This window comes from Phacochoerus africanus, chromosome 5 (assembly GCF_016906955.1).
Source record: "Phacochoerus africanus isolate WHEZ1 chromosome 5, ROS_Pafr_v1, whole genome shotgun sequence".
NCBI lineage: Eukaryota > Metazoa > Chordata > Mammalia > Artiodactyla > Suidae > Phacochoerus > Phacochoerus africanus.
The window spans coordinates 62701242-62726368 of NC_062548.1; the positions used below are offsets into that span (position 1 = coordinate 62701242).

The 25127-nt window shown below is 43.1% G+C and overlaps 1 protein-coding gene across 3 annotated transcripts in view; it reads right to left on the bottom strand.

Annotated features, from left to right (window-relative positions):
* Positions 1–381: 381 nt before the first annotated feature.
* The window catches only part of KDM3A (lysine demethylase 3A), a 53367-nt gene continuing 28621 nt past the window's right edge, over positions 382–25127 (bottom strand). For all 3 annotated transcript variants that reach the window (XM_047781587.1, XM_047781588.1, XM_047781589.1), the window contains 16 exons: positions 24520–24724; positions 19318–19532; positions 16727–16879; positions 16370–16465; positions 15869–15996; positions 14081–14276; positions 12577–12749; positions 11954–12190; positions 10469–10640; positions 7641–7728; positions 6698–6828; positions 3069–3188; positions 2852–2991; positions 2050–2226; positions 1832–1966; positions 382–1094 (listed from right to left, as the gene is read on the bottom strand). In XM_047781587.1, coding sequence (XP_047637543.1) covers positions 1014–1094; positions 1832–1966; positions 2050–2226; positions 2852–2991; positions 3069–3188; positions 6698–6828; positions 7641–7728; positions 10469–10640; positions 11954–12190; positions 12577–12749; positions 14081–14276; positions 15869–15996; positions 16370–16465; positions 16727–16879; positions 19318–19532; positions 24520–24724 — 2447 coding nt within the window. In that variant the 3' untranslated portion in view covers positions 382–1013. The remainder of the gene's footprint in view (positions 1095–1831; positions 1967–2049; positions 2227–2851; positions 2992–3068; positions 3189–6697; positions 6829–7640; positions 7729–10468; positions 10641–11953; positions 12191–12576; positions 12750–14080; positions 14277–15868; positions 15997–16369; positions 16466–16726; positions 16880–19317; positions 19533–24519; positions 24725–25127) is intronic.

Consider the following 25127-nt stretch of genomic DNA (forward strand, 5'->3'; position numbering starts at 1 on the left):
TACCACTGTTTGAAAACTTCTAATAATTTCATTTTGTAAATTCTTAAATTATGAATGGCTAGAAGAGAGACAAAGTATTTCAATCTCTTACCTTTTTAGAACCATTTAACCAGTCACTATTTGGGTTTTTTGGTTAATTCTCACATCTAAGGGTAGTTAAACTGTGGTGTTTCTTTACAAAAGTGTGAGAGCAGTTTCCACTTGGCTGGGGAGAAACTTGTTTCCATATCAGCATTGTAATAATCACTCAGAAATCACTATAGCATTGAATTTCTGTGCTTTTAAGACGAGTTCCTGGAGCAAACTCTTACACCTGTAACATTCGATGAAAGGTGTATTGAATCTACAACCAGAGATAATGCCAATAAACTGAGTCAAAACATTATATGAATACTTTAATGCAAAATGCTTAACACTTAAAATTAGCAAAGCTTCATTTAAATTAAAACTCCATTTGACTAAAGATGGTTAACCCCAAGAATTGCACAGTAGTTGATTTCTGCTATATAATGCCAGTCCTAATGCCATACAGTAAGCACTGCATTGCTGGCGGTTGTTTCCTCCACTGCTCTTCTGAACCCTAAGGGGTGGGGGAGAGGGTACGCAGACAGACACACAACAAAACGCAACCCAAATAAACTGCGCAGTGATTCCTAATCGTTATAACCCATCTGACGAAGCGGTCAGATCAAACAGCCAGGGAACAACTGCAGGTGGTTTCCAGAGCTGATAAGAGGTTTCATTTTTACGGCTTGGTAGAAGCTCTGCACTGGGTGAGCAGTCACAGTTTAAGGATGCATGTTCTGTAAATAGTTACTACATATACACATTTAGTGTCTGTAAACACTAGAAATATACATTAGACAGAGTACCCTTACCAGGTGGGTACAGTTTAAAAAAGAAGATGAGGTAACATGAATCTCAAAGTCCACAGGAATCCTGCCTGAAGAGTTTGAACAGCTGCCAGTAATTCACTTCCAATGTGCAGGGGGGGTTAGGCGCCTCTGGGACCCCTAGGGTTTGCCAAAACTGGATTCACTGGCTTTCAGCATAGCAACTGCATCTTTCACTGCGTGGTAGATAACATTCTTCACCTGAAAGGAGGAGAGAAAATGTGGTCAGTTTACCATTAACTCGAAAATCTGTGGCTAAGAATAAACTTCCCCCTACCAATTTTATAACCATTTAAAACTCAAAATTCAATGTGAAGTGTTAATAATAGCTGAAAGGCTATTTAGGGCTCCTTGCTAGTATTTCATACACATTTTAAACCCAGGCCGCCTTTGAAAAACTTTTCCCCTCCATAGGCTTTGATCGCACATGGCCCTGCCCCCAGTGAGTGTGGGGAGAAGCAAGTCCCAGGGTATATATAACTCTAGTTTTCAGAGTTTCTTTACTGCCCTGGTTTCCCACATTATATAATTCACTAAGGAAAGCCTCTAAAGACCCCACTCTCTGAGACCCTCTTTGGACTGCAGAGACTCTGTTCTACTCTCCCCAAGGCTGAGAACACTATAGCACTAAAGGACTTTGATCAAGACCCCTGTCTGGCAGCTGAGCCACAATCCCAAGTCAGACCTAGTCATTTTCAAGACTAAAGCCTTTCTTTGGGGACACAGCCCCTTACAAAGTCTAAACAATATCAAACCAAAATGAGATTTTGTGTTTATTCCTCCTTTGCCTAAGTGGATGGTAGACCTAGATAGAAAGCCAGTTCATCAACTCATCGTACTGAGTGTGATATGGCCAAATGCACTGATTATTTTTATAAGGTCAGTAATGGGCCATGAAGCCAGGATCAGAGAATGCCAGGAATCAGTGCTATTTTTACCTGTAATTTATCTTCATGATTCGTATGAGTCTGTGACAGATAGCGGAATTCCTGAGTGAGCCAGAAGCAGTGTTTAACATGCTCTGGAGAAACGAAATCTTCAGCCACTTTGATACAACTATATAAGTTATGAACCTGGAAAGTGACAAACCACATCAGTTAAAACGTGCAAAAGTTTACAGTGTAAAGAGAATAAAGAATAAAGGAATGGTTCTTGCCTGATGTGGAGCTCCGGCTGGGATAAATACCACATCTCCAAGAAACTGCACAATAGCCCAGCCTTGAACTCCATACTCTTGATGAAGACGCTTTCTTAATGATCGGTCTAAATACCAGCTCTGATCATGAATGGGATCGTGATCTGCAGGGTTTTCCTGACCTTGCTCCTCTGATACCTGGAACACATACAAAATATTATGAAACTGAGCAACAGGCTGAGGCTCAGGGAAGACATTTTGCCCCCCTGAACAGTGTGGGTGGCCAGGAAATGTCAGGCCTCCTTGAATACATGCCCCTGATGGCAGAAAGAGACCAACAGTAGTCGAAGACATTAACAAAATGAAGCAAGAGAAGAATGAAGGGAAATGTGGCTTGCCTTATGTCATTTCCTATAAATCATGACTAGCAGAGTCTTTTTTTGTTTGTTTTTTTGGCTGCACCCACGGCATGTGGAAGTTCCCAGGCCAGGGACTGAACCCCCACCACAGCAGCAACCCTAGTAGCCACAGTGACAATGCCAGATACTTAACCTGCTGTGCCACATGGGAACTCCCAAAGGGATTAACCTTGAGCACAAAAATCTCCAAATGCACTCACATAGGAAAAAAGACAAGTCCCCCTCTGTTCAGAGTGGTGAGCCTAATCATCTAGAAATCACTGTTCCTTAGCAACCAGCCTCAGACTATCCAATCTGAGATGCAAAGACTTAACTTCTGAGGTTGTGATTATTCCCCAGTAACCCGGTCAGTTCTTGACACGTAGTAATTGATAATCCTGCATGCCACAGGGTAAGGAGCACACCTTTTTAAGAAATTCTCTTATCTTCTCTGTGTCTTTAGCAGCATATATGTGCCAGAGGGCTCCTGGTTTCTCTTTTCCTTCAATAAATCTCTTTATTGTGAGTTCATCAGAATCTCCATCTTGGATGGTTTTAAGGACTTCTGCAACAAAAAGAGCAAATATCAGACCACACGTTCTAGTTCAGAGAGAAAGCTCCACTTTCAGCCTCAGCACCTACCTTCCTCTTGGTCACACTGTCCTTTGGGAATCCCCACATAAACCATGACATTCGCTGCATCAGATACATCTAAATGAAGATTTGTTGTTCCATATTTCCGATCTTCTGGTGTAATTAATCCTGCAAACAGAAAATGCCTTAGATTTACTGGGACAGCAAAGGCTGACAGTTTTTCCCACTCCCTGGGATAATGGTCACAAAATTTAAAAGCTGCCTTTCTAGTCATGTACAAATAACACAATCATATTAAACATGAAATTATTTTATCTTTCCAACTTTGCAAAGAATCTCTTATTAACTAATTACAAAAATTAAAAACAAAAAACAATTTCTAATACTAGGACTTGTTTCTGGTAACAGGCAAAATACAAGTTTTCTCCTTCTGAGAAATGAAAATCCTAGATGAAATTACGAAATTTTTTTTAATGAGTCAATATGCTGGCAAGAAAAGAAAGCTAAAGCTAGAAAGTGTAGCCAAGAAAGAAAAAAGAAAAAAAACAAAAGAGGTGAGCCGGAACACAAGGTCCATGCTGGTGCTCAGTATTGAGACTCTGATCTCTCACCCCAGAAGGCCCACTTTGTTCAGCATTGACCTTGAAGCTTGGATGCCCATCCTGACATGAGGACACTGCTTCCTGAATGGGCAGCACAGAGAAGCATGGCTGGTGGTGGGCGAGCCAAGGTGGTTTTCTAACCTGCCTGGCCCTTAAACAACCCTGTCTTCTTTGGAGGCCAAGGAATTTCTCTCTGTAGTTTGCAGGCCTGTGGTTTTATGAGCAGAGGGTACCTTATAATTTCAATCTGGGATCAAGGCCCTAGGGCCTTGCTGTGCTTTCCTTTCCTTGCAGTTTGCTGAAGTATCAGATTTATATTGGGCAAAAATCACAGGATAAATGAGATTTTCTTTACAATGGAAAAGGAAAAATATAAAGGGAAGAAACAGTGAAACAATTATGGAGGAATATATGGGAAGTCACTGTACTAGGCTCTCAAGTTCTCAGTGCATTTGGAAATTTTTTTTTTTTTTTTCTTTTTAGGGCCGCTCTTGCGGCAGATGGAGGTTCCCAGGCTAGGGGTCTAATCAGAGATACAGCTGCCGGCCTACACCACAGCCACAGCAACACAGGATCTGAGCCGTGTCTGTGACCTACAGCACAGCTCATGGCAACGCTGGATCCCTAACCCACTGAGCGAGACGGGGATTGGACCCGCAACCTCATGGTTCCTAGTCAGATTCGTTTCTGCTGTGTCATGACAGGAACGCCTAGAAAATATTTCTATAATTAAAAGTAAAAATATAAAATCTAAGAAGAAAAAAGCAGTTAACATGATAGAAGACCAATGAATGGAAATAACAGTTATTTCATGGGACATGGACAACGTGGATAAAGATCCAAAAGTTTGATTCTATTTACTTTATGAAACTCAAATATGATTAAAAACTGAAAAAGTATTTTGCAGGAATACAAATATGTATGTTAAAACTAGAAATGTAAGGACATGATAAACACAAACTTCAGGATGCTTGTTAACATTGGGGGCAGAAGGAAGGAGATGAAATTGGGAGAGGAGTCGGGAAAAGGAAAAGATCTCAGAGCCTCATCAGGAGCTGCCTGCTGGTTTGGCTATGCCAAACAGTGAAAAGAGGAAGAAAGGGACCTCTACCCAGCCTTCAGCCCAAAGCCCCTTCCAGTCCTAGCAATGGGTGACTGCACATTGATAAAACCAATCTCTAAATGGAGAGAGCCTCTAACACAGATGGAACCAAAAGCAATGGTCCCAGGGAAAGGATTCCCAGAAAAAAAGAAAATCCTGAAACAAAACACACCATGGTCCTTTTTTTTTTTTTTTTGTCTTTTTGCTATTTCTTGGGCTGCTCCCGCGGCATATGGAGGTTCCCAGGCTAGGGGTCAAATCGGAGCTGTAGCCGCCAGCCTACACCAGAGCCACAGCAACGAGGGATCCGAGCCGCGTCTGCAACCTACACCACAGCTCACGGCAACGCCGGATCGTTAACCCGCTGAGCAAGGGCAGGGACCGAACCCGCAACCTCATGGTTCCTAGTCGGATTCGTTAACCACTGCGCCACGACGGGAACTCCACCATGGTCCTTTTATGAAAGGAACATAAGCTGATACAGTAAGGGTGCTGTGGCAGAGCCCTGGGGCTGGAGGTAGGCTCCAGCCTGGAAATTAGTGGCAGCCCCAGACCTGCCACTCTCTGCCCCTTGGATATGTGATCAGGTCAATGTCCCCCCTATCCTCTTGAAGTCCTGCTTCCCGTTTGTAAAACTAGTGGAGCTGGAGAGAGGCCGACCCTACGCTCTTTCCAAAGAGCCTTTTCTCTACTTTGAGGAGTCAGCTTAGTCACCTAACTTTTGAAAAGTGACTGCTTTTTTAATTAAATGATGTTTAAGGTATAAAGTATTTGAAAATGAACACTTTTTCATTGTTTCCATCCTGAGTGCTTACTCCAAATGGGAACAATTTTGATACTGTAAAGCTATTAGAGAGTAACACTGCCATCTATCTATTGGTGTTAGGGGAAAAATACACTTGTAAAAAATATGCTGCTGTTTATTTTGCAAACATCTCAGATAACCAACCACTTCTACTCTATAAGGCTTTGAAATTTCTGTAAAGCATGGATAATCACCGTGCAACACTACACCATTTGCGTTAGTGGAAAAACGCTTCCACTTACATAAGTTCATTATAAACCCCCACTGTGAATAGAATCGACCTGAGATCCCAGCCATCAGCTGCTCTGAGGGCTCGGGGGAGGGGAACTAAGCTAGGGAGCATGCTGCAGACCCACAACCTATGTGGAGCTCTCTAAACTGAGACCTGAAAAGCAAGGGGGCTCTGCCAGCTGGGTCCTCTCTTCCACAGACCAGGTCTCACCCTACCCCGGCAGAACTATCTTGGGCATAAAGACTATGGGAACTTCCCAACATAAACTTCCCTCTCGGAATGTTCCCTGACCTCACTTCCCTAGGCTGACTCCACCGTCACAGAAGAAATGTGGGGCTGAGGTCCAAGCCCTCGCTCCCTCTCCCCCGCACAGTGTCCGGAGAACACAGCAAAGATGCCAAAAGACTGTGCTACCACCCTCAAGTCTGAGAGACTGGAGTTGGGATAATTATGGAAGGAAGGAATAAAATCAAAGAGATACAATTCAAAGGGTGCCTTCAGTACTAACTATGACCCACCAACACAGAACACTGCATTCAAGGAAGCAGGTGTTAAAATAGCTGAATGGTAGCAGACTAACCTACAAGTCCACCAACATTGAAGCAAGTAATGACAATCATGCAATGATGTACCACACAACCATCAAAAATGATCACACTAAAAACCATAAGTGACATGCAAAGGTTTAATAAATCATCATTGGGTATAAGAGAAAGTTTTTAAATGACATAGGCCCTACGACTGCCACTATGAAAGGGAAATATACATACACATGGCCAAGGGATGAAAAGAAATATGCAAAAACATCCCGTGCTGTGTTAATGGTTAGGATCATGGATGTTTTCCATCTTTCCCTCCCCCAAAATCAATGTTCCAAACATTCTGATGTGCTTTATTTCCATAATAATTTTTTGAAGCCAGCCATTTCTTCCTTACCGTAAGCATTATACATCTTGGGACCCAGATCCGGCCTAACGAAGTAGTTTGGCAGTCGTGAAGCCAAGTTCAGTTTGCCGTCTCTCCTTGTGTATTCAGGCAGTGGAATGTTGGCCATCAGATCATCAAACCTAGGACAAGGGAACCATGAATTTGCAAAATAAACTTGTGTTTCTGACACATTGTGGGATTTTCTTTTTTCCTTCTTCACCAAGACAAAGTTATCTGTTCTAGTGAAGATGGAGGGAGCTATCACTAACAGTATTTAAGATCAGAGTTACAGTGGCTGTGAACAAAGATGTCTTCTTTCTCTCCCACAGCACACAGAGGTATCAAAATGACCTAGACTATTTCAGACAAAAGATTTGGGCAAAAAAAAATTTTTTTTGTCTTTTTTAGGGCTACACCTGTGGCATATGAAGGTTCCCAGGGTAGGGGTCTAAGAGGAGCTGTAGCCACTGGCCTACACCAGAGCCACAGCAACGCCAGATCCGAGCCGGTCTGTGACCTACACCACAGCTCACGACAATACCAGATCCTTAACCCACTGATCAAGGCCAGGGATCAAACCCACGTCCTCATAGATGCTAGGCAGGTTCATTAACTGCTGAGCCATGATGGCTACTCCGGACAATGTTTTTGATGATAAAGTTCATTCACAAATCAAGAAAATGGACCTAGCAGTTGTGCTGTCTTGTCATCTAATGTCTTAGGCAATGACAGCACCATCTTATACCCAGAGCCAACATGTTCTTCCTGCCTCCTGCCTCCTGCCTCCAAATCAGTGCATGCACAGTGGAGCTGGCCTCTCCCTGGAGGAGCACTACAGTGGAGGTTTTCATTAGTGAGCCAGACTTGGGTCAGTAACAACTTCATCTCACTGCGTCAAAAAGAATTTATCCTACCAAGTCAAGGACAGGATCATCCCCTCTCCCCATCTTACCTGGAGGGCATCATATCTCTAAAATCTTCTCCTGGTGGCCAGTCCTTAAGTTTCAACACCATTGGCTCTTTTTCATTTTTCAGGCGGTCTGAAAGGGAACCAGAATTACTGACTTGTTACTACTCATAACTCAGAAACAGACCAAAGTCAATGGCAAATTAGCACTTTATGCCTTAACAATCCAAATAAAATTTATCTCTGCAAAATCCTCAAATCATGATACATTTAGTGTATTATTTTCCTTTAATACTCCCCTCCTGCAAATTGCCAACCATGTTATTTCTACAGTGCCAAGAAATCCATTCATACCCAGGAAGCAGCAAAGGGTACGTAGCAAAATAAAGATTAGCAACTAATTTGTATTAGACCCCTATCTTTTCTAGATACTTATTAAACTGCTACTTGTCCTTTTGAGATTTCAAACACTCCCTTTTGTCCATGCCACAAAGGTGGTTTTTCAAGAGATCCAGCCTCCTGTTCTGTGTTCTAGAAGTGAGCAGCTCCGCAGCTAACAAACAGCAATGCACTTTAACAATCAAAGGCCACAGATGTTTAGAAACAGGACCCATACAGCCCACTCGGCCACCGCCCCTCCGCCCCCAATCTCCCCATCTTCTGGATGATACATACAGGGTTTAGTTAAAACTACTTTCTCGTAAGAGAACAATTACCCACTGCAGGTAATGCCAAGGAACCAAGAACCAAGGAGCTCTAATTGAAAAAGATATGTTGATAATTATTAACTGCAATGACAACTATTATTCATTGCTTGCTGTGTCCCAGTCTCTGCTAAGTGTTTTAACCATTTAGTCCTTGCAACAAAATCCAACACCCCAATAAGATCAGGCACTATTTAATATTCCTACTTTGGGATGAGGAAATTGAGATGCCTGAGATGAAGCAGCAGAACTGGAACTGGAATCCTGGTCTAATTTCAAACACTAAATGTGTGTGTGTGTGTGTGTATTTTAATACATTTTATTGGCATATAGATGACTTACAAAGTTGTGTTAGTTTCAGGTATACAGCAAAGTAAATCAGTTATACATATATCCATTCCTTTTCAGATTCTTTTCCCATATAGGTTCTTACACAGTACTGAGTAGGTTACATTTGTACAATGTTTCATGGTCAACCAAGTACTGTCCATAATCTAGTTTAAATAGGTATCCACTCTAGGAGACAACACACACAGGAAAGCACGGGGTACAGTGTATGTTCAGCATGCCAGTGGCACAACAGTGTGGACGGTGTGCTGGTGGTCTGGGCAGCAGAATCATCAATGTGGAAAAGGCAAACTGCATAGACTCTGTGCTACCTTAACCAGCTACAGGCATGAGGAAGTGTGGGGCCCCGAAAAATCAAAGTACTCAAGCTCAAGTACACAAGTACATATCAGGAGTTAGGATTTGAACCCAGGCCTATCTGGAAAGTGCACTGTGGTAGCTGTGCCTCCCGATCCCCTTTCAAAGGACCATCTGGGAGTTGCCATCGTGGCTCAGTGGAAACAAATCTGACTAGTATCCATGAGGACGTAGGTTTGATCCCTGGCCTTGTTTTGTGGGTTAAGGATCCGGCATTGCCATGAGCTGTTGTGCAGGTCGCAGATAAAGTTCAGATCTGGCTTTGCTGTGGCTGTGGTATAGGCCAGTGGCTATAGCTCCGATTCAACCCCTAGCCTGGGAACCTCCATAAGCTGCGGGTGCAGCACTTAAAAGGAAAAAAAAAAAAAAAAAGACAGAAACAAAGGACTGGCTGCCCAGACATGGTTTTGGGGTCTGCCTTAGCTGCAGAGAGCTATCCCACAGGTCACAGCCTTCACAGGGCACCACTACCCAGAGACAGGGGGGGATAAAAGCCGTGACATTTCCCACTTCAGCCCAACCTGAGGCAATGAGGGGCAGTGCTTGCTCCAGAACCCCCTGCCAGACTGGCTGAGATTTTGCTGAGTCTGCACCACACCTGACTCCCTTTCCTACCCCATCCTGCTTCCCCTCGCCTCCATTTCAGAGGCTGATCTCCAGATAACTATCCCATCTTCACATCTACATGTGGAAAGCCCATCATGCCTTATTTAAGAGTTAGCTCTACTTGTTATAAAGTTTGTTGACAATATGGGACCGTACATGTGGGTAAGGGGAAATAAAGAAGCAGACGATTACAAGATAAAAAGTATGTCTCCAGAGAATGAGAATGATAAGTGAGCAAACTAGAATTACTCAGAGTTTAAAGAATGAACTGGCCAAATCCCAGGAGGGATGGGCGGGGGCGGGAAGACGAGTGCCCATGCTGATGGGAATCCCAGGGTCCGGCGTGGATGTGACGTTCTCGGAAACGGTTCACCGACTGGCCAATCCACGCAAAGGGCCCCGACTCAGCTCCAGTCACAGCTGTCTTACCCCACAATCCCCCTTGCCCAGAAGACGTAGGCAGTGACCAATGTGGGTTGAGAGGACTCACATTCTCTGGCACCTTCAGGTCTACTTACCTTGTTAAACAACAATTAAAATTTTAACAAAGTAAAAAGCTAAATAAAGGCACCAGCTTTGAGTCACAAGTCCTGGCTTCTATGGGCACAAGTGGACCCACAGCATTTCTGTCACAGGACAGACAGGGAGTCACCTCAAGTCCAGATGACCCAAACCACACCCCTCTAAGGAACTACGAAGGGAACCTGGCTCAGCCCCAAAACAGAACTTAAGGGCGAGAGGAGATAAGACACTAATTGTAAACTCCAGTGTCATAAAAAATGCTCTTATTGCCACTGAAGGGCCACCAACTCCTGCAACTCCTGTGCCCACCCCGCTTCAAAGGTCTTTAATACATACTCGGAACATCTTCAAATCCATCCCAGAAGTCTCCTACTGTGGCTCCTGTGATGATTTCATTGGTTCTGCAATTAACTAGGTCAACTTCCTGATTCCCAAACTCTTTCCTGAAGGACTCGGGTTTCCAAAGTTCAGTGTTCAGTTTATGGTGCACTCCTGACACCATCACTGGCTAAGAGAAAAGAACGAAGACTTTAGTTTGAGCTTCCCCAGCCCTGTCCCCACACCCGTGGCAGCCCCTCCTCTAATAGCTGCTGATTTGTTTTTCTCTGGCTGGACTTCAGTCTCAAAGTGACTGTGGGGTCAAGGATCCCAAAGTGAAAGCTTAGCTCTCTGTGCACGCTCAGCATTTCTTGCCTTCGCCACTCAGCCCTGCTCATGTTCTGCTCTCAAACTACATTAGTGAGCTTCTAAGGGCAAAGATCATGCCTTCTGACTCCAATCCCTACTCACAGAAAACTGAGTCAAAGGCTCAAGGGCCAGGCAGGGGATGTGAGGGACAGACAAAGGTGGCAGGAGTGCCCTGTCCTATGAAGGTGCTGCCACTGGCCTCCAGCCTGTGGCCTTGAGGTTGCCAGGTCTTTTGGCTATCCAAGACAAGCTAGAAGTCCTGATCTTTACGTGAAAAAACCTGACTGAAATATTGGCAACAAGTTTGCATTTTTAAAAACACTATGTAATCCAAACAAGACACTAGGGATGCAGACTGTATTCATTTTGTCACTGCCATTATGAGCAAGTCTTGTCAGAATACATGACTGAAAACAATTTTTTTTGTTAAATGCATACTTTTTGCTACTAGCAATTCTCCAAGTCCTGGCCTTGTCTAAGAGCAAAATGTTTCTCCAGTGAGGACTCCATTTGGTCCAGAAGAGACGATAAAGATTCAGAAAACATAAATCCAAACAAGAAAGCAGAGGAGCAGGTCTACAAAGCCACACATCCATCTCCTAAACCAGCGACCAATACGGAGCATCGCTGCCCTTGAAAGCAGGCCCCTTCCCTTGGGGGACTACACACCAATTCCAGGACAATACCACATGGCTCAGGACCACCTACAAGGGCCTCAACACAAAGGTTCTAATTCATGCAAGAGAGATGCCGGATTTTTATCCAGTTTTTGTCTAATTCCCCCAAACCGCACTGGCCTTAGTCACACTCCCACTTCTCCTAGCGAGGGTTAGCACACCAGAATCATGCAGCCCAGAAAGCTCTCATCAAAAACCCGAGGAGGACTGGTCAGAAACCATCAAAATCTCACTGGAAAATGCAGCTCAGGAATACATGCTGTAAAAAAATAAGACTCAGAGCCATACTCTGCACTCTAGTTATATTTACCCTAAACATTCAAGTACAGTAAAAGAAATATAGTATATAGCATCTATAACCCGGAGGAGGGGCCGGAGGTGGGGTGGGGTTATCAGAAGTGTTCTAAAAGCACCAGAAGGGGATCCAAGTGGGCTGGGCAGTAGGGGCCTCTCTTACCTGCCCCTGTTTCCAGCACTCCCTAAACACATTCCAGTTGCTCTTGTTGTTGGGATCTTGCAGGCACAGCAGGCGATTATCACACAGCCAGTAGTGAGGGGTGTCAAAGCCCAGGATGCTGGGCTTAATGGTCAGTCCTTGAGGCCTCTTTGACAAATCAGAGCAAGTCTTATTTTGCACCAAAGAGGCAAAGATGTCATCAAGGATTTTTGGTGTATTCTTGAGTCCATTTTCTGTCTGAATTTGAAAAAGAGCACAAGTCTTAAGTATGTCGTTCCCTACCATCAAAGAACGCATTCCTCTAACGGTAGGATGAGCAAACACTACACATTCAGGAAGGAGTCCAAGCCAGGACCCTCAGGGAGCTAAGTCCTCTTCCTCTACCCAACATCACAGCTCTCAGAAGTGGGTTCAGGAAAAGGTGTTAATGGGAGAAAATGACCCAGCCCAGAATTATAATCCTGTGAAGCCCACCTGCCGATGAAACAGCCTTCGGTATCCACGAAGGAACACATGGGACTCACAGTTGCCTTTCTACTTTCTGTTTCAATTTCCCTAGTCTCTTCCTATTCTGACTATTCATCTTTATAAGGTGGCGCATAAACAATAAAAGAAACACGTACCTTTCCTGTAGAGGAATTCAAGAGATTTCGCAGGAAACCAGAATTGTTGTTGCTTACAGGTGTCAAAATTGTGCTGTTAAAGGTGTGGAGGACTGTGCTGGATTTGCTCAAGGGGGGGAGGGGTGGAAGGCATTTGATTTCATTCTTTAAAATTGGCATCGTTGGCTGTTTTTCTAAAAACAAAACCAAAAACATCCAGATGGAAAAGCTTCTGAGGCAAATCCCTTCCTCACTAGTCGTCTATTAATAGAATTACTTGGAACTTGGTTTTCACTTACTAGAACCAAAAAACTTAAGAGGATAAAAACTAATGACATTATTGATATGGACAGGGATTTCTAAGTGCTATTAAAATATATATATATATTTATATATATATATATATTAAATATATATATATATATACACACACACACTTCCAATATCTAAGGTGATACCATGGTAAACAGTATTTTTTGTTTGTTCCTACTACATAAAATACAATTGTTTTTTGTAAATTAACATTGTAACTATTAACCCTGATAGATATGCTTATAAATATATTCTCTTAGATTTTTCACATGTATAATTAAATTGTTTACAAAAATCAACAGTTTTATTTTTTTTTTTACCATCCTAGCTTTGTTTGCCTTACTGCAACAGCCAGACACCAGCGCGTTTAATAAAATAGTGAGAGCAGGGAGTTCCCGTCGTGGCGCAGTGGTTAACGAATCCGACTAGGAACCATGAGGTTGCGGGTTCGGTCCCTGCCCTTGCTCAGCGGGTTAACGATCCGGCGTTGCCGTGAGCTGTGGTGTAGGTTGCAGACGCGGCTCGGATCCCGTGTTGCTGTGGCTCTGGCGTAGGCCGGTGGCTGCAGCTCCGATTCGACCCCTAGCCTGGGAACCTCCATATGCAGCGGGAACGGCCCAAGAAATAGCAACAACAACAATAACAACAAAAAAGACAAAAAAAAAATAGTGAGAGCAGTTATCTTAAGGAAACTGTTAAAAATATTCAACCAATTAAAAAATTCAATCATTATTTATGATGTTTGCTATTAGTTTTACTGTAGAAATTCCTAAGATTAAGGATATTCCCTTCCATTCCTTATTTAAGGTTTCTTTAAAAATTATAAATAGATATTGAATTTTATTCTTTTTGTGACTCCTCACATGACCCTTACCCCACTTTTTTAATTTTAAAACTACACCTTGGAGTCCCCTTTGGCGCAGCAGGTCAAGAATTTGGCATCGCCACTGCAGCAGTTTGGGTTGCTCCTGTGACATGGGTTCAATCCCTGGCCCAAGAATTTCTAGTCTATCAATCAGCAAAAGTTCTCCTTTCTGGTGATGCACTTTGAAAACACTTGCATCTGTGTCAGGTCACGGGATAACTACAGGGAACCACGTTCCATTCCCCATGACCTCTAGCCACTCTGTTTTCACAACAACCAAGGCTGCCAGGTCCCTCTGGGGACAGATGCAAGTTCTCCAGAACTAGTAGGAAAGCAAGAAACACTCACCCTTGTTTTCTTTGTTGACATTCCCGCTGGTCAGGTCTGCCAGCCAGTTCAAAGGAGAGGTGCTGGCTGGACAGGCAGGCTTCACACTGTTGGCGGGCTTGGAGGCAGCTTCCCCACCCACAGCTGCTGGTTCCAACGCTGAGGGATTCTGTGGGAGCACGGCACCAAGAGTTGATTTTTCTCCAGCTAAGGAAGTCTGTGGTGAAGATAAAAGGAGACTTTTACATGAGCTGAGAAATTGTATTTCCCTTTTCTTCTCTCCTCCCCTAACTGCTCACCACCAAGAGATAAATATCCAAAACATTACAACTGCACTAATTCTGCAGTAATAGAGCAGAACTGTAATGTAAGAGGGATTTTAATTTTTGCCTTCTAAGAATTATAGTTCCCCTATGAACTCATCCCAGTGTCCTGAACAGGCACTCACAACCTGGTGGCTGAGTGAGGGACTGAATACATGAGGCGGCGGGGATGGGGGGTGGGGTGGGGGCAATACAGCTGTGAATTAGAAGGAAATGGGATGCAGAAAAAAGAAAATGCTCTTCTGATTTAGTGTAGGAGTCTTTAAAGTGTGAGGAACAGCCTTTAAAAGACTGCAAACATAAACTGGAGGGGAAAAAAAACAACACTGGACAGAACATATCACTTATATTTCTGTTACTTAAAAAACTGGCCTGACAACTCAGCTAGTGAGTTTACACACACATATTAAGAAGAAAAAAGAATAGTCACACTCCTGCTGTGGTCCTGGCCCTTGCTTTACATGTGATACAAACATGTGATGCCCAATGACCAGTATTGTTTATTATTTCTCTACTGAGAGGAAGCTGACGTTCATCTGAGCTGAACTTATGCAACTAGAAAACGGCAGGAAAAGAATTCTGATTCCAAAGATCACAATTCTTCCACCTGTGCTGCCCCTGATACACAGCTTTATGAAAATGTAAAATAATTGCTAAAAGCGATGTGGGATGAAGATTACTGGGGTGAAGAAGAGAAAGGAGACAGTGGGGAGGAAAATGTGACGGTGCCACCGGTGAAGGAAAAGGCCTCAAGCACTAAGCAAATGTACATTTTTTCACTTTGAGTGATAGCTACAAAAAGGTTCATTTCAATAGTATTTCCTTCAATTCTTCATATATATAGATAAAATATATTCAGTAATTTATTTTAAAGCTTATCTGAATAATTTTAACTCTGTAAAACATGAGGTTTTTTTTTTTTTTTGGTCTTTTTAGGGCCACACCCGTGGCATATGGAGATTCTCAGGCTAGGGGCTGAATTGAAGCTACAGCTGCCGGCCTATACCACAGCCACAGCAATGCCAGATCTGAGCCATGTCTGTGACCTACACCACAGCTCACAGCAATGCCGGACCCTTAACCCACTAAGTGAGGCCAGGGATTGAACCCACAACCTCATGGATCCTAGTCGGATTCGTTTTGCTGCACCATGATGGGAACTCCTGAGAAGTTTAAAAAAAAAAAAAAAAATACCCATACAAAATTCACAGCAGCTTATAGGTAGACCATATATAATAGAAGAGGATTTTCCTTTTTCAAGGAACAAAAATTAAAACCTACTAAAAGAGGCTACAGATGAGGTCCACAAAAATAATGTGAAAATTGAGAATGGGCTTATGAAATGTCACATGAAACATGAATTTATCTCTTTCCACCCACAGCTCTCCCCATGTTCCTTTCAAATATATTATATAAATCCTTGGGTTATTTGAAAACAGACAGACAACAATCACAAGGATGGTAAATCTAGCATAGACAGTAATACCTGTTTTATGTCTTCCTTTGAGGCTGGCTTTGAAAAGAGTTTGAATTGCCTGTTTGAACAGGGACAATTTGCCTTTATTCCCCATTTTGCTCTTACAGAATGAACAATGTCTCCAACATCATAGAGGGCTAAAAAAAGGGCACAGGCAAACATCTGAACAAGGATATTAGGTACTTTCAACCTCAACATTACAACGCAGAAGCTGCTATTTCCAAAAGGAGAACTTTTTTTTAGCATAATACTCTAAGGGGCTTACATTCCCTCCTTTTCTTCCTAAGTATGCCTTCCCCCAAAAGTGCCATTTCCTTTCCTACAAAATTATTTACAAGGCCTTTATCAAAAAGTTTGGGGACAGTATTTAATAATTATTTCTGGATAATTTATGGTACATACTAAAATAAAGTTAGAAAGTAATTATACTCCATAAAGTAACCAAACTAGCAGCCCCTATGAGCTAACCAAAACAGGGGAAAAAGAAAATCGTTACACCCCATGAGGTACCTTTTCCAGGAATGATCTGTGTAGGCATGAGGTTCTCTGGTTCATGTATCTGACTCTTCACACATCTCAACCATGAGAAAGTCTTGTAGGCAGCACCTGCAAATAACTGATTTGTAGTAACTGCTCTTCACGGACTCTGGCCCCAAAAGCTTCAGAAATCCATCAGCCACAAATCAATGAAAGGCTTTTTTTTTCTGGCTGCAGCTACAGCAAATGGATGTTCCAGGGCCAGGGATCAAACCAGAGCCGAAGCAGTGACAATGCTGCGTAGTTATGCTGTAGGCCACCAGGGAAGTCCAGTGAAAGGCTTAATTTAGGAGTACAAGGGGCTTGGAGAAGAATCAAGTCAGTTCTCACCCTGTTGGCAATTTTTCCTCTTCATCCGATAGCAATCCACACACACTCCAAACCCACACCGAGGACACACCCAGTGCAAGTTGAAGATGGTGGTGTCACACACGTCACACATTTCTCTAACACCTTTGACAGCTCGCTTCCAAGCAACCTGTCCTGCAAAAATCAATAAATCACTTAGTCTAGGGGAGGTAAAGGCTTCTGAAATAAAACACGAAGAGGGAAGGGAGCTGGTGTCATTCTTCTCTCACCAGAGTTCCCATTAACTGTTCAGCCTCCAGAGCCCATCTCAAATGCCTCCCTGGCCATGAAGCTCTCCTGGACTCCATCAGCACTCCTATCAACTTGTATCTGTACTTCAGACTCAGACCTCTCACAGTATACAGCCAGGTACAGTTTTACTTCCCTCTGGCAGACCCAACTCCGTGCAAGCAGAACCCGTGCTCCTAGGCCCTACCTAGGCATCCCCGCTCCCGCTCCCACCCCGGAGCTCTGCACACTGCTGGCGTGTATGTACTTAGGACCGCTGAGTACATCAATGAAAAAAGCAGCAATGGTTACACAGCTGGAGTTCAGATACAGCTATAAGAGAGCAGTGGTTCTTGACCTTCTGCATCATGAGACTCTTTGAGACTATAAAGGCAGCATGGATCACGCCTTCTCCAAAGGAAAAAAAAAGACTCAGATACACAAACCCAAGCTTCAGCAGAGTATCAGGTAACTGATTCACAGGTGCCCTAAGTCTACTCAGGCCATTAAAAACCCCAGGGCATGTTAAGAACCTGGATGGAGCAGCTGAGCTGGGTTCCTCCCATCACATTTCTTGACTTATCAGTCTCTACTACCCCAACAGAACAGAGTGCTTCTAAAGCTGCTCTTCACGTCAGGAGGACTCCGGCTACCCTGGTTTCCCACCTAGCTCTGAATTTCTGCTCCTGGGAATGCCCCAGTTCCCATTCCTTGGACTCTGAGACATAATAGCATTCAAACTTATCCAATAAATTATTGCTGTGCTTAAACTAGCTTCACTTAGTTTCTGGAACCTACAACCAAAATTCTTAAGACTGGTATGTGGGGATGCTTACAATGAAACATACATAAATGTTATGGAGAGTCTGAAAAGAAATCTACCCAAGGAATGGGAAAGCTTCATTTTTAACTCTCAATCTTTTGGGAAAGATAAAATGATGGAAGAAAGTGTGATACTTAAAAAGACAGATGCCCTGGAGTTCCCATCGGGCTCAGTGGTTAACAAACCCAAGTGTCCATGAGGACACGGGTTCAATCCCTAGCCTTGCTCAGTGGCTTAAGGATCTGGCGTTGCCGTGAGCTGTGGTGCACGTCGCAGAAGCAGCTCAGATCCTGAATTGCTGTGGCTGCGGTGTAGGCCGGTGGCTAGAGCTCTGATTCCACCCCTAGCCTGGGAACCTCCATACGTCGTGAGTACGGCCCTAAAAAGACAAAAATAAAAATAAAAAGCCAGATGTCCTTTGGTGCTTGGGGCTGGACACCTCACAGATGGGTGTGCTATGTATGTCCCTGGACATTATACCCTGAGATGCCATGAGGGAGTTCTGGCTCTAACGTGTCACCCACACTGATCTCTGTGGCTTACTGGGCTGCCAGATCAGTGTGAGAGAGCTATTAGAGAGTGGAGGACACTGCACACGCCCAGCTGGAACCTCCAAGTATTTCTGTAATGTTTCCCTGAAACACATTCTTGATTAAGAACCTTTGTCTGAGTGGCAACAATGATGGCAGGAGTGAGTCAAGGGTAAAAGCATAAGGAAGGGTGATCCTAGGGAGGCAGCTGAGGGAAGGGAAGCTCAGGCTTCCATGGGCTGTACCATCAGAACCTGGTGCTTTCAAAGACTTTTGTCAAGGAAGAGGACTAAACAAGGTGTCAGGCAAGACTTGCTAGTGTGGCAGGAATTAGTTCAAATGATTACATGAATAGTCAATCAGGAAGCGTGAAGTATAATTAGGAGGCTGGGAAATTACCCTCAGGAAGGAAATGGTTGTGCTGTGTGCGCTACTGGGACAGGGATTCTGAGTTGGTTACTGATATTCAAACACCTGCACTAATAATTAGGTGTGTTCATGAGATATGAGTGGGATGAACTTTGAGAGACATTCCAGATGAGGGTAAAAAGCCCCAGGATTAAAGCTACTTTGTGAATCCTAGAGTGGGAGGGAGACATTGTGAAATAAAGTTAAAAGCATGAGCGTTGGAAATTAAAAAAAAGAAGAACTTTTGTCTCAGACCAATCAGAGGCCCCACCCGCTTTGGGTGAGCCCATACTGTTGGTAAGGCTGTGCAAATTCTACCACCATCTCACCTTTACCTTTCTTAACAAAAAAGGAGTTCCACTCCTTTAGTAATTGTCCCCAAATAAACCTCACAGAGAGGTAACTGACTCTGATGAAGTCAATAGGCAGAATCTGTTACAAAAGGAAAAATGTAACTTCATTATACCAAAGTCATCTAAACTTATGGGTGAAAAATGGAACCCATGCAATTAGGACTTAGGTGTCATTTAAGAATGAAAATCAAGTTGGACTCAAAAATCCTACCCCCTAAGAGATGCTCTTACTGTGTGGCTCAATAGTTGACATAGCTTCCTTTTCAGAAATCACCATTTGACAGAAGTGGTCTCCAATGTTGGCCAGGATATACTTTGCCGTGTCCAAATCAGTCCCCACAACATTTTTGGTTAAAGGCAACCACAGGCCGATTGCTTCACTATCATACTTGTTTGGTGTTAAGAAGCCTTCTACCCGCAATACACCATGCTTATTGAACTGTAACCTAGAGAAAGTAGGAAAAAAGAGTATTTGTCACTCAAAATATTAATAGCTTGTTGTTACCATTTACATGTTATTCAATCAACCAATTCCTTCCCAGTTTTCTATAGTCTTCATGGCTAATTACAACAATTGCTACTTGGCAACATCAACAGAAAGATTTTTAAAACTTCCAAGTCTTCCACCAAAAGAGAGGGGGACTGGTAGGGAGAGGGAGGTGACTTTGCACTTGAACCAAGAATCTACTCATATTGCCTACAGTGACAGCTACTGAACATGTGTGACTTGAAACTTAATAGCAAGGAAAATCACAAGCCACCACAGAATGAAACTGATAACAACCAGAAGGTGATAAATAATCTGACCAGATTTGAATACAACTACTGCTTCAAGAATAATGCTCAGCAAGGGAAGGCCAAGTCTAGACATCACTGAAGCCATGACCACCTGGAGCTTTAGGAATCCTAGCTGCAAATTACTCTGCAACCTTCTGGAATGACAGGCAGTGTTCAGATGGACCTTGGTACCTATGAAAGTGGACCAAAGAGCAGGATATTTCTCAGAATATTCTCTTTCAACATCTTGGACATTTGAAGTGTTTTTTCTATGTTATGTATTAGTTTTAGATTTAAACACAACATTATATATCAATCTAGCTGAAGACACAGAAGTAGACACAAAACACCCAGTCAAGCAGGATGTGACAGGCATCCCAACAGGCACTGAATCCTACAGGAGCCAGAGAAAGAAGTACTGACTATGAGTTCCATGGGGCTAATATGAAAAAGACTCCACATAACAAAATTACTTGTTAAGTAATTAAGTCTGGCCTTGCAAGAAAAGGTAGACATTAAGTAAGAGAAGCCATGTCAAGGGAAACGGTATTTCATACAAAACCAAGAACAATGCAGGGACCTGGATTTCTTTGCTAGTCATTGGGCAGCTGCCAGATTTCTTTGAGCCGAGAAGACATACATAAAGTTGTGTTTGAGAAAGAGTATTTGTCCAGAAGAGTGTAGAACGAACAGGAAGGACACTGGGAGTTGCATAACAGATGCAAATGTATTTCTAGGAATCCAAAGAGAGATGCAAGTTTTTAAGTGACAGCCTAAATCAGAGATAGTCAAAATTCTAAAAACGAAATCTGAAAACCATTTCAATTGGGGAGGAGATGGAAAACAGAATCTGGCAACTGAGCTTCACCACTGAGACCCACCCTATGCTCTCCCTTTCATCCGCAGAATTTAATGACAAACTTGATGAGAAGACTAATGACAGTCTCAAATCTTCACTCTAAACATCAGGGGGAAAAGGCTCTGCTTTTAAAATTATGATATTCTTTTAACCAAAGAAGTGAGTTTGTTCTGGTTTCTATTATACTGGCTTCTGCTAGACAATATTAAATAAAGGCACTTTCCCTTCAAAGAAGTAAAAAAAATGGGAAAACAGCTAAGTCATAAAACTAGTGGTTTCTATTTAGTGGCAAAATAGTAGTCTTTTAAACGCTCTAATAATATTCAAAAGAAAAAATTATCATCCCCTCCCTAAAATACCTCTGCAACTTAAACTAAAACCGAACAATTTACCTAGTCCCATTTCTTCCAGTAGAAGAGACATAAGAACATGAAATCAACTTTATAATAGGAATACACAGATCTGTATAGAGCATAACCATTTTGTGTACTCTTCAAAATACATAAAAGTACCCCAAAATGCATATATACCTTAACACACTTACTATGTAAAAATAAAAGTCTCCAGAGAAGTTGACAAGACGTCACCTTTACTGAGTACCTATTCTGAGCCAGTTGTTATTCAGAATATATTCTAATATAAGGGTATGCTACCACATCAAGAGTTCTAAATGCACGCACACACACACACACACACATTATCATGGTGTTTTTCAATTCACCCAGGAATGAACAGAACAAACTATCTTAAAAACTGTAGTTCATTAAATAAGCTGAACTCTGAACGTTCCTAGCCCAGATATAATTAATGATCTAAAATACCTGTGCATTTAATTTAGGTCATCAGTAATCTTTAATCTTGATTTTAAAAGGGGGGGGGGGGGAGTTCCCATTGTGGCGCAGTGGTTAACGAATCCGACTAGGAACCATGAGGTTGCGGGTTCGGTCCCTGCCCTTGCTCAGTGGGTTAACGATCCAGCGTTGCCGTGAGCTGTGGTGTAGGTTGCAGACGTGGCTCGGATCCCACGTTGCTGTGGCTCTGGCGTAGGCCAGTGGCTGCAGCTCCGATTCAACCCCTAGCCTGGGAACCTCCATATGCCGCAGGAGCGGCCCAAGAAATAGCAACAACAACAACAAAAGACAAAAAAAAAAAAAGACAAAAAGACAAAAAAAAGGGGGGGGGGAGGACAGAAATAAATAAAAGTCAAAACTTCTGTTAATGATTAGAACTAGCTGGGCCTGAAACTACCTAGATTTCTGAGAAAATGTATCAAATCTAAAAGCGTATCTAGGAGTTCCCCACATGACTCAGCAGAAACGAATCTGACTAGCATCTGTAAGGACACAGGTGTGAACCCTGGCCTTGCTCAGTGACTTAAGGATCTGGCATTGCCATGAGCTGTGGTGGAGGTTGCAGACGTGGCTCGGATCCCTCATTGCTGTGGCTGTGGTGTAGGCAGGCAGCTACAGCTCCTAACCTGGGAACCTCCATATGCATGTGCTGTGGATTCGGCCCTAAAAAGACAAAATACAGGAGTTCCCGTTGTGGCGCAGTGGTTAACGAATCCGACTAGGAACCATGAGGTTGCGGGTTCGGTCCCTGCCCTTGCTTAGTGGGTTAACGATCCGGCGTTGCAGTGAGCTGTGGTATAGGTTGCAGACGTGGCTCGGATCCCACGTTGCTGTGGCTCTGGCGTAGGCCGGTGGCTACAGCTCCGATTTGACCCCTAGCCTGGGAACCTCCATATGCCATGGGAGCGGCCCAAGAAATAGCTAAAAAAACAAATAAATAAATATATAAAAAGACAAAATACAAATAAATAAAAATAAATACAAACATATCTATACCCAGAACAACACTGCTCACTTATATATCAAAACAAAACAAACAAAATACCAGAAGGTTACTTTTTTCTTCACTCAGGACAGAATTAATTTTAAAGAAAATCTGGCTTACAAAAAAAAAGCAATGTAGGAGTACTCATTGTGGCTCAGGGGGTTAAGAAACCAACACAGTGTCCTTGAGGATGCAGGTTTGATCCCTGGCCTCACTCAATGGATTAAGGATCCAGCGTTGCTGTAGCTATGGCACAGGCCTGCAGCTGCAGCTCTAATTCTGACTCCTGGCCTGGGAACTTCGATATGCTGCAGGTATTGCCATTAAAAAAAAAAAAAAGAGAGCAATGTAAAAATCAAAATTTTGGGAGTTTCCATCGTGGCTCAGCGGTTGGTGAATCTGACTAGGAACCATGAGGTTTCAGGTTCGATCCCTGGCCTTGCTCAGTGGGTTAAGGATCCAGCGTTGCCGTGAGCTGTGCTGTAGGTCACGGACGCGGCTCGGATCCTGCATTGCCATGGCTCTGGTATAGGCCGACGGCTACAGCTCCAATTCTACCCCTAGCCTGGGAACCTCCATATGCTGCGGGAGCGACCCTAGAAAAGGAAAAAAAAAAAAAAATCAAAGTTTTTGCCCATAGAAGTAGAAAATATATATATTTTTTAGAAACACCTCTTCCTGCTGGCAAAGGTACGAAGAGACAGGAATACTCAAACACTGCCAGAGGGCATGGACACAAGTAGGTAACCTTCATGCAGGGCAATTTGGCAAAACCTGCATATCAAAGCCTTAAAACACCCACACCTTCAGACCTAGTAATGTCACTTCCAGTAACCCTTCCAAAGTAAATAATCAGAGATGGGGACAAGGAGATGATCATTTCTCCACTCTTTTTCATGGCAAAAAATACATAATAACCTTAATACCAACAAGGGTTAAGTGAATTTAAGTGAATTTTTAAACACTGTATTTATGGGCTTTTGCATAGTTATTCAAAAGCATTTACATGGAGTTCCCTTCATGGCTCAATGGTTAACAAATCCGACTAGGAACCATGAGGTGGCAGGTTCAATCTCTGGCCTCGCTCAGTGGGTTAAGGATCCGGCGTTGCCATGAGCTGTGGTGTAGGTCGCAGATGAGGTTCGGATCTTGCGTTGCTGTGGCTGTGGTGTAAGCCGGAAGCTACAGCTCCAAAAAGACCCCTAGGTCTGGGAACCTCCATGTGCCGTGGGTTCGGCCCTGGGGAAAAAAAAAAGTATTTACAGCACAAAGGTTAACATCATCAAATGGTTCCTACTGGAAAAGTATGTATTAGGATAAGCTAAGATTCAAAACAGTATACACAACCCACCACATAGGTAATGGGGTTCATAATATATTTATGAACACATAAACAGTAAAATGCACTGAAAAGTTAATAGTAGTTATTTTGGAGGTTTTTTTAAACTTTCAGAATTTTCCTATGTTTGTTATTTTCAGATATTGAAGTTTTCATTTTTAAGCTTCTTTGCTTTTAAAAAAAAAAAAAAAGGAGTTCCCATCATGGCACAGCAAAAAATGAACCTGACCAGGAACCATGAGGTTGTGGGTTCGATCCCCAGCCTCGCTCAATGGATTAAGGATCCGGCGTTGCCATGAACTGTGGTGCAGATCGCAGACATGGCTCAGATCCTGTGTTTCTGTGGCTGTGGTGTAGGCTGGCAGCTACAGCTCCAATTTGACCCCTAACCTGGGAACCTCCATATGCCACCAGTGTGGCCCTAAAAAGCAAAAAGCAAAAAAAAAAACCTGAAAAGGAGAATGAGAAAGAAGTGATGTGTAATAAGATCTAGATTTCTAACCCTGCAAATTAAAAAGAATAATCTCTACTCTTTTCAGTTTTAGCCTTGCTGTTGACAGAAGAGGAGGGGGAAAGATACAGTACCAGGCCAGGTGATCTCAGCTTTTCCCCATGACCTTACCTTCTGAAGTGAAAGAAGCGGCAAAATACTGGCGAGTCTTTCTGTTGTTCCTTGTCCTTTCGGAGGCTATCCAGGCGACATTCCCGGCACTTGGGCAGCTGCGCAACAATGTTCACACAGGAGTCATCCTGTACAAAGGCCTCACCACTCTGCTGCAGCTTCTTGAGTTTGGCTGGGTCTGATAAAACTGACTTCCGGGACGGGGCTACAATAATTAGATGAAGGAAATGGAACCTCAAATTTTTAGAAATCACTAAATATTTGACTGAATATTTGACTGAATTCTATTCAAAGGGTCAGTTTCCTCAAAGGGAGAACTCTTCTCAATTACTGGTTCAACTGTAATTTCTAAAAGAAGACAACTGGGAGTCCCTGTCGTGACTCAGTGGTAATGAACCTGACTAGGATCCATGAGGACGTGAGTTCAATCCCTGGCCTCCCTCAGTGGGTTAAGGATCTGGCGTTGCTATAAGCTGTGGTATAGGTCACAGACACAGCTTGGATTCCACGTTGCTGTGGTTGTGGTGTAGGCCAGTGGCTACAACTCCAATTCGACCCCTAGCCCGGAAACCTCCATATGCTACAGGTGTGGCCCTAAAAAGCCAAAA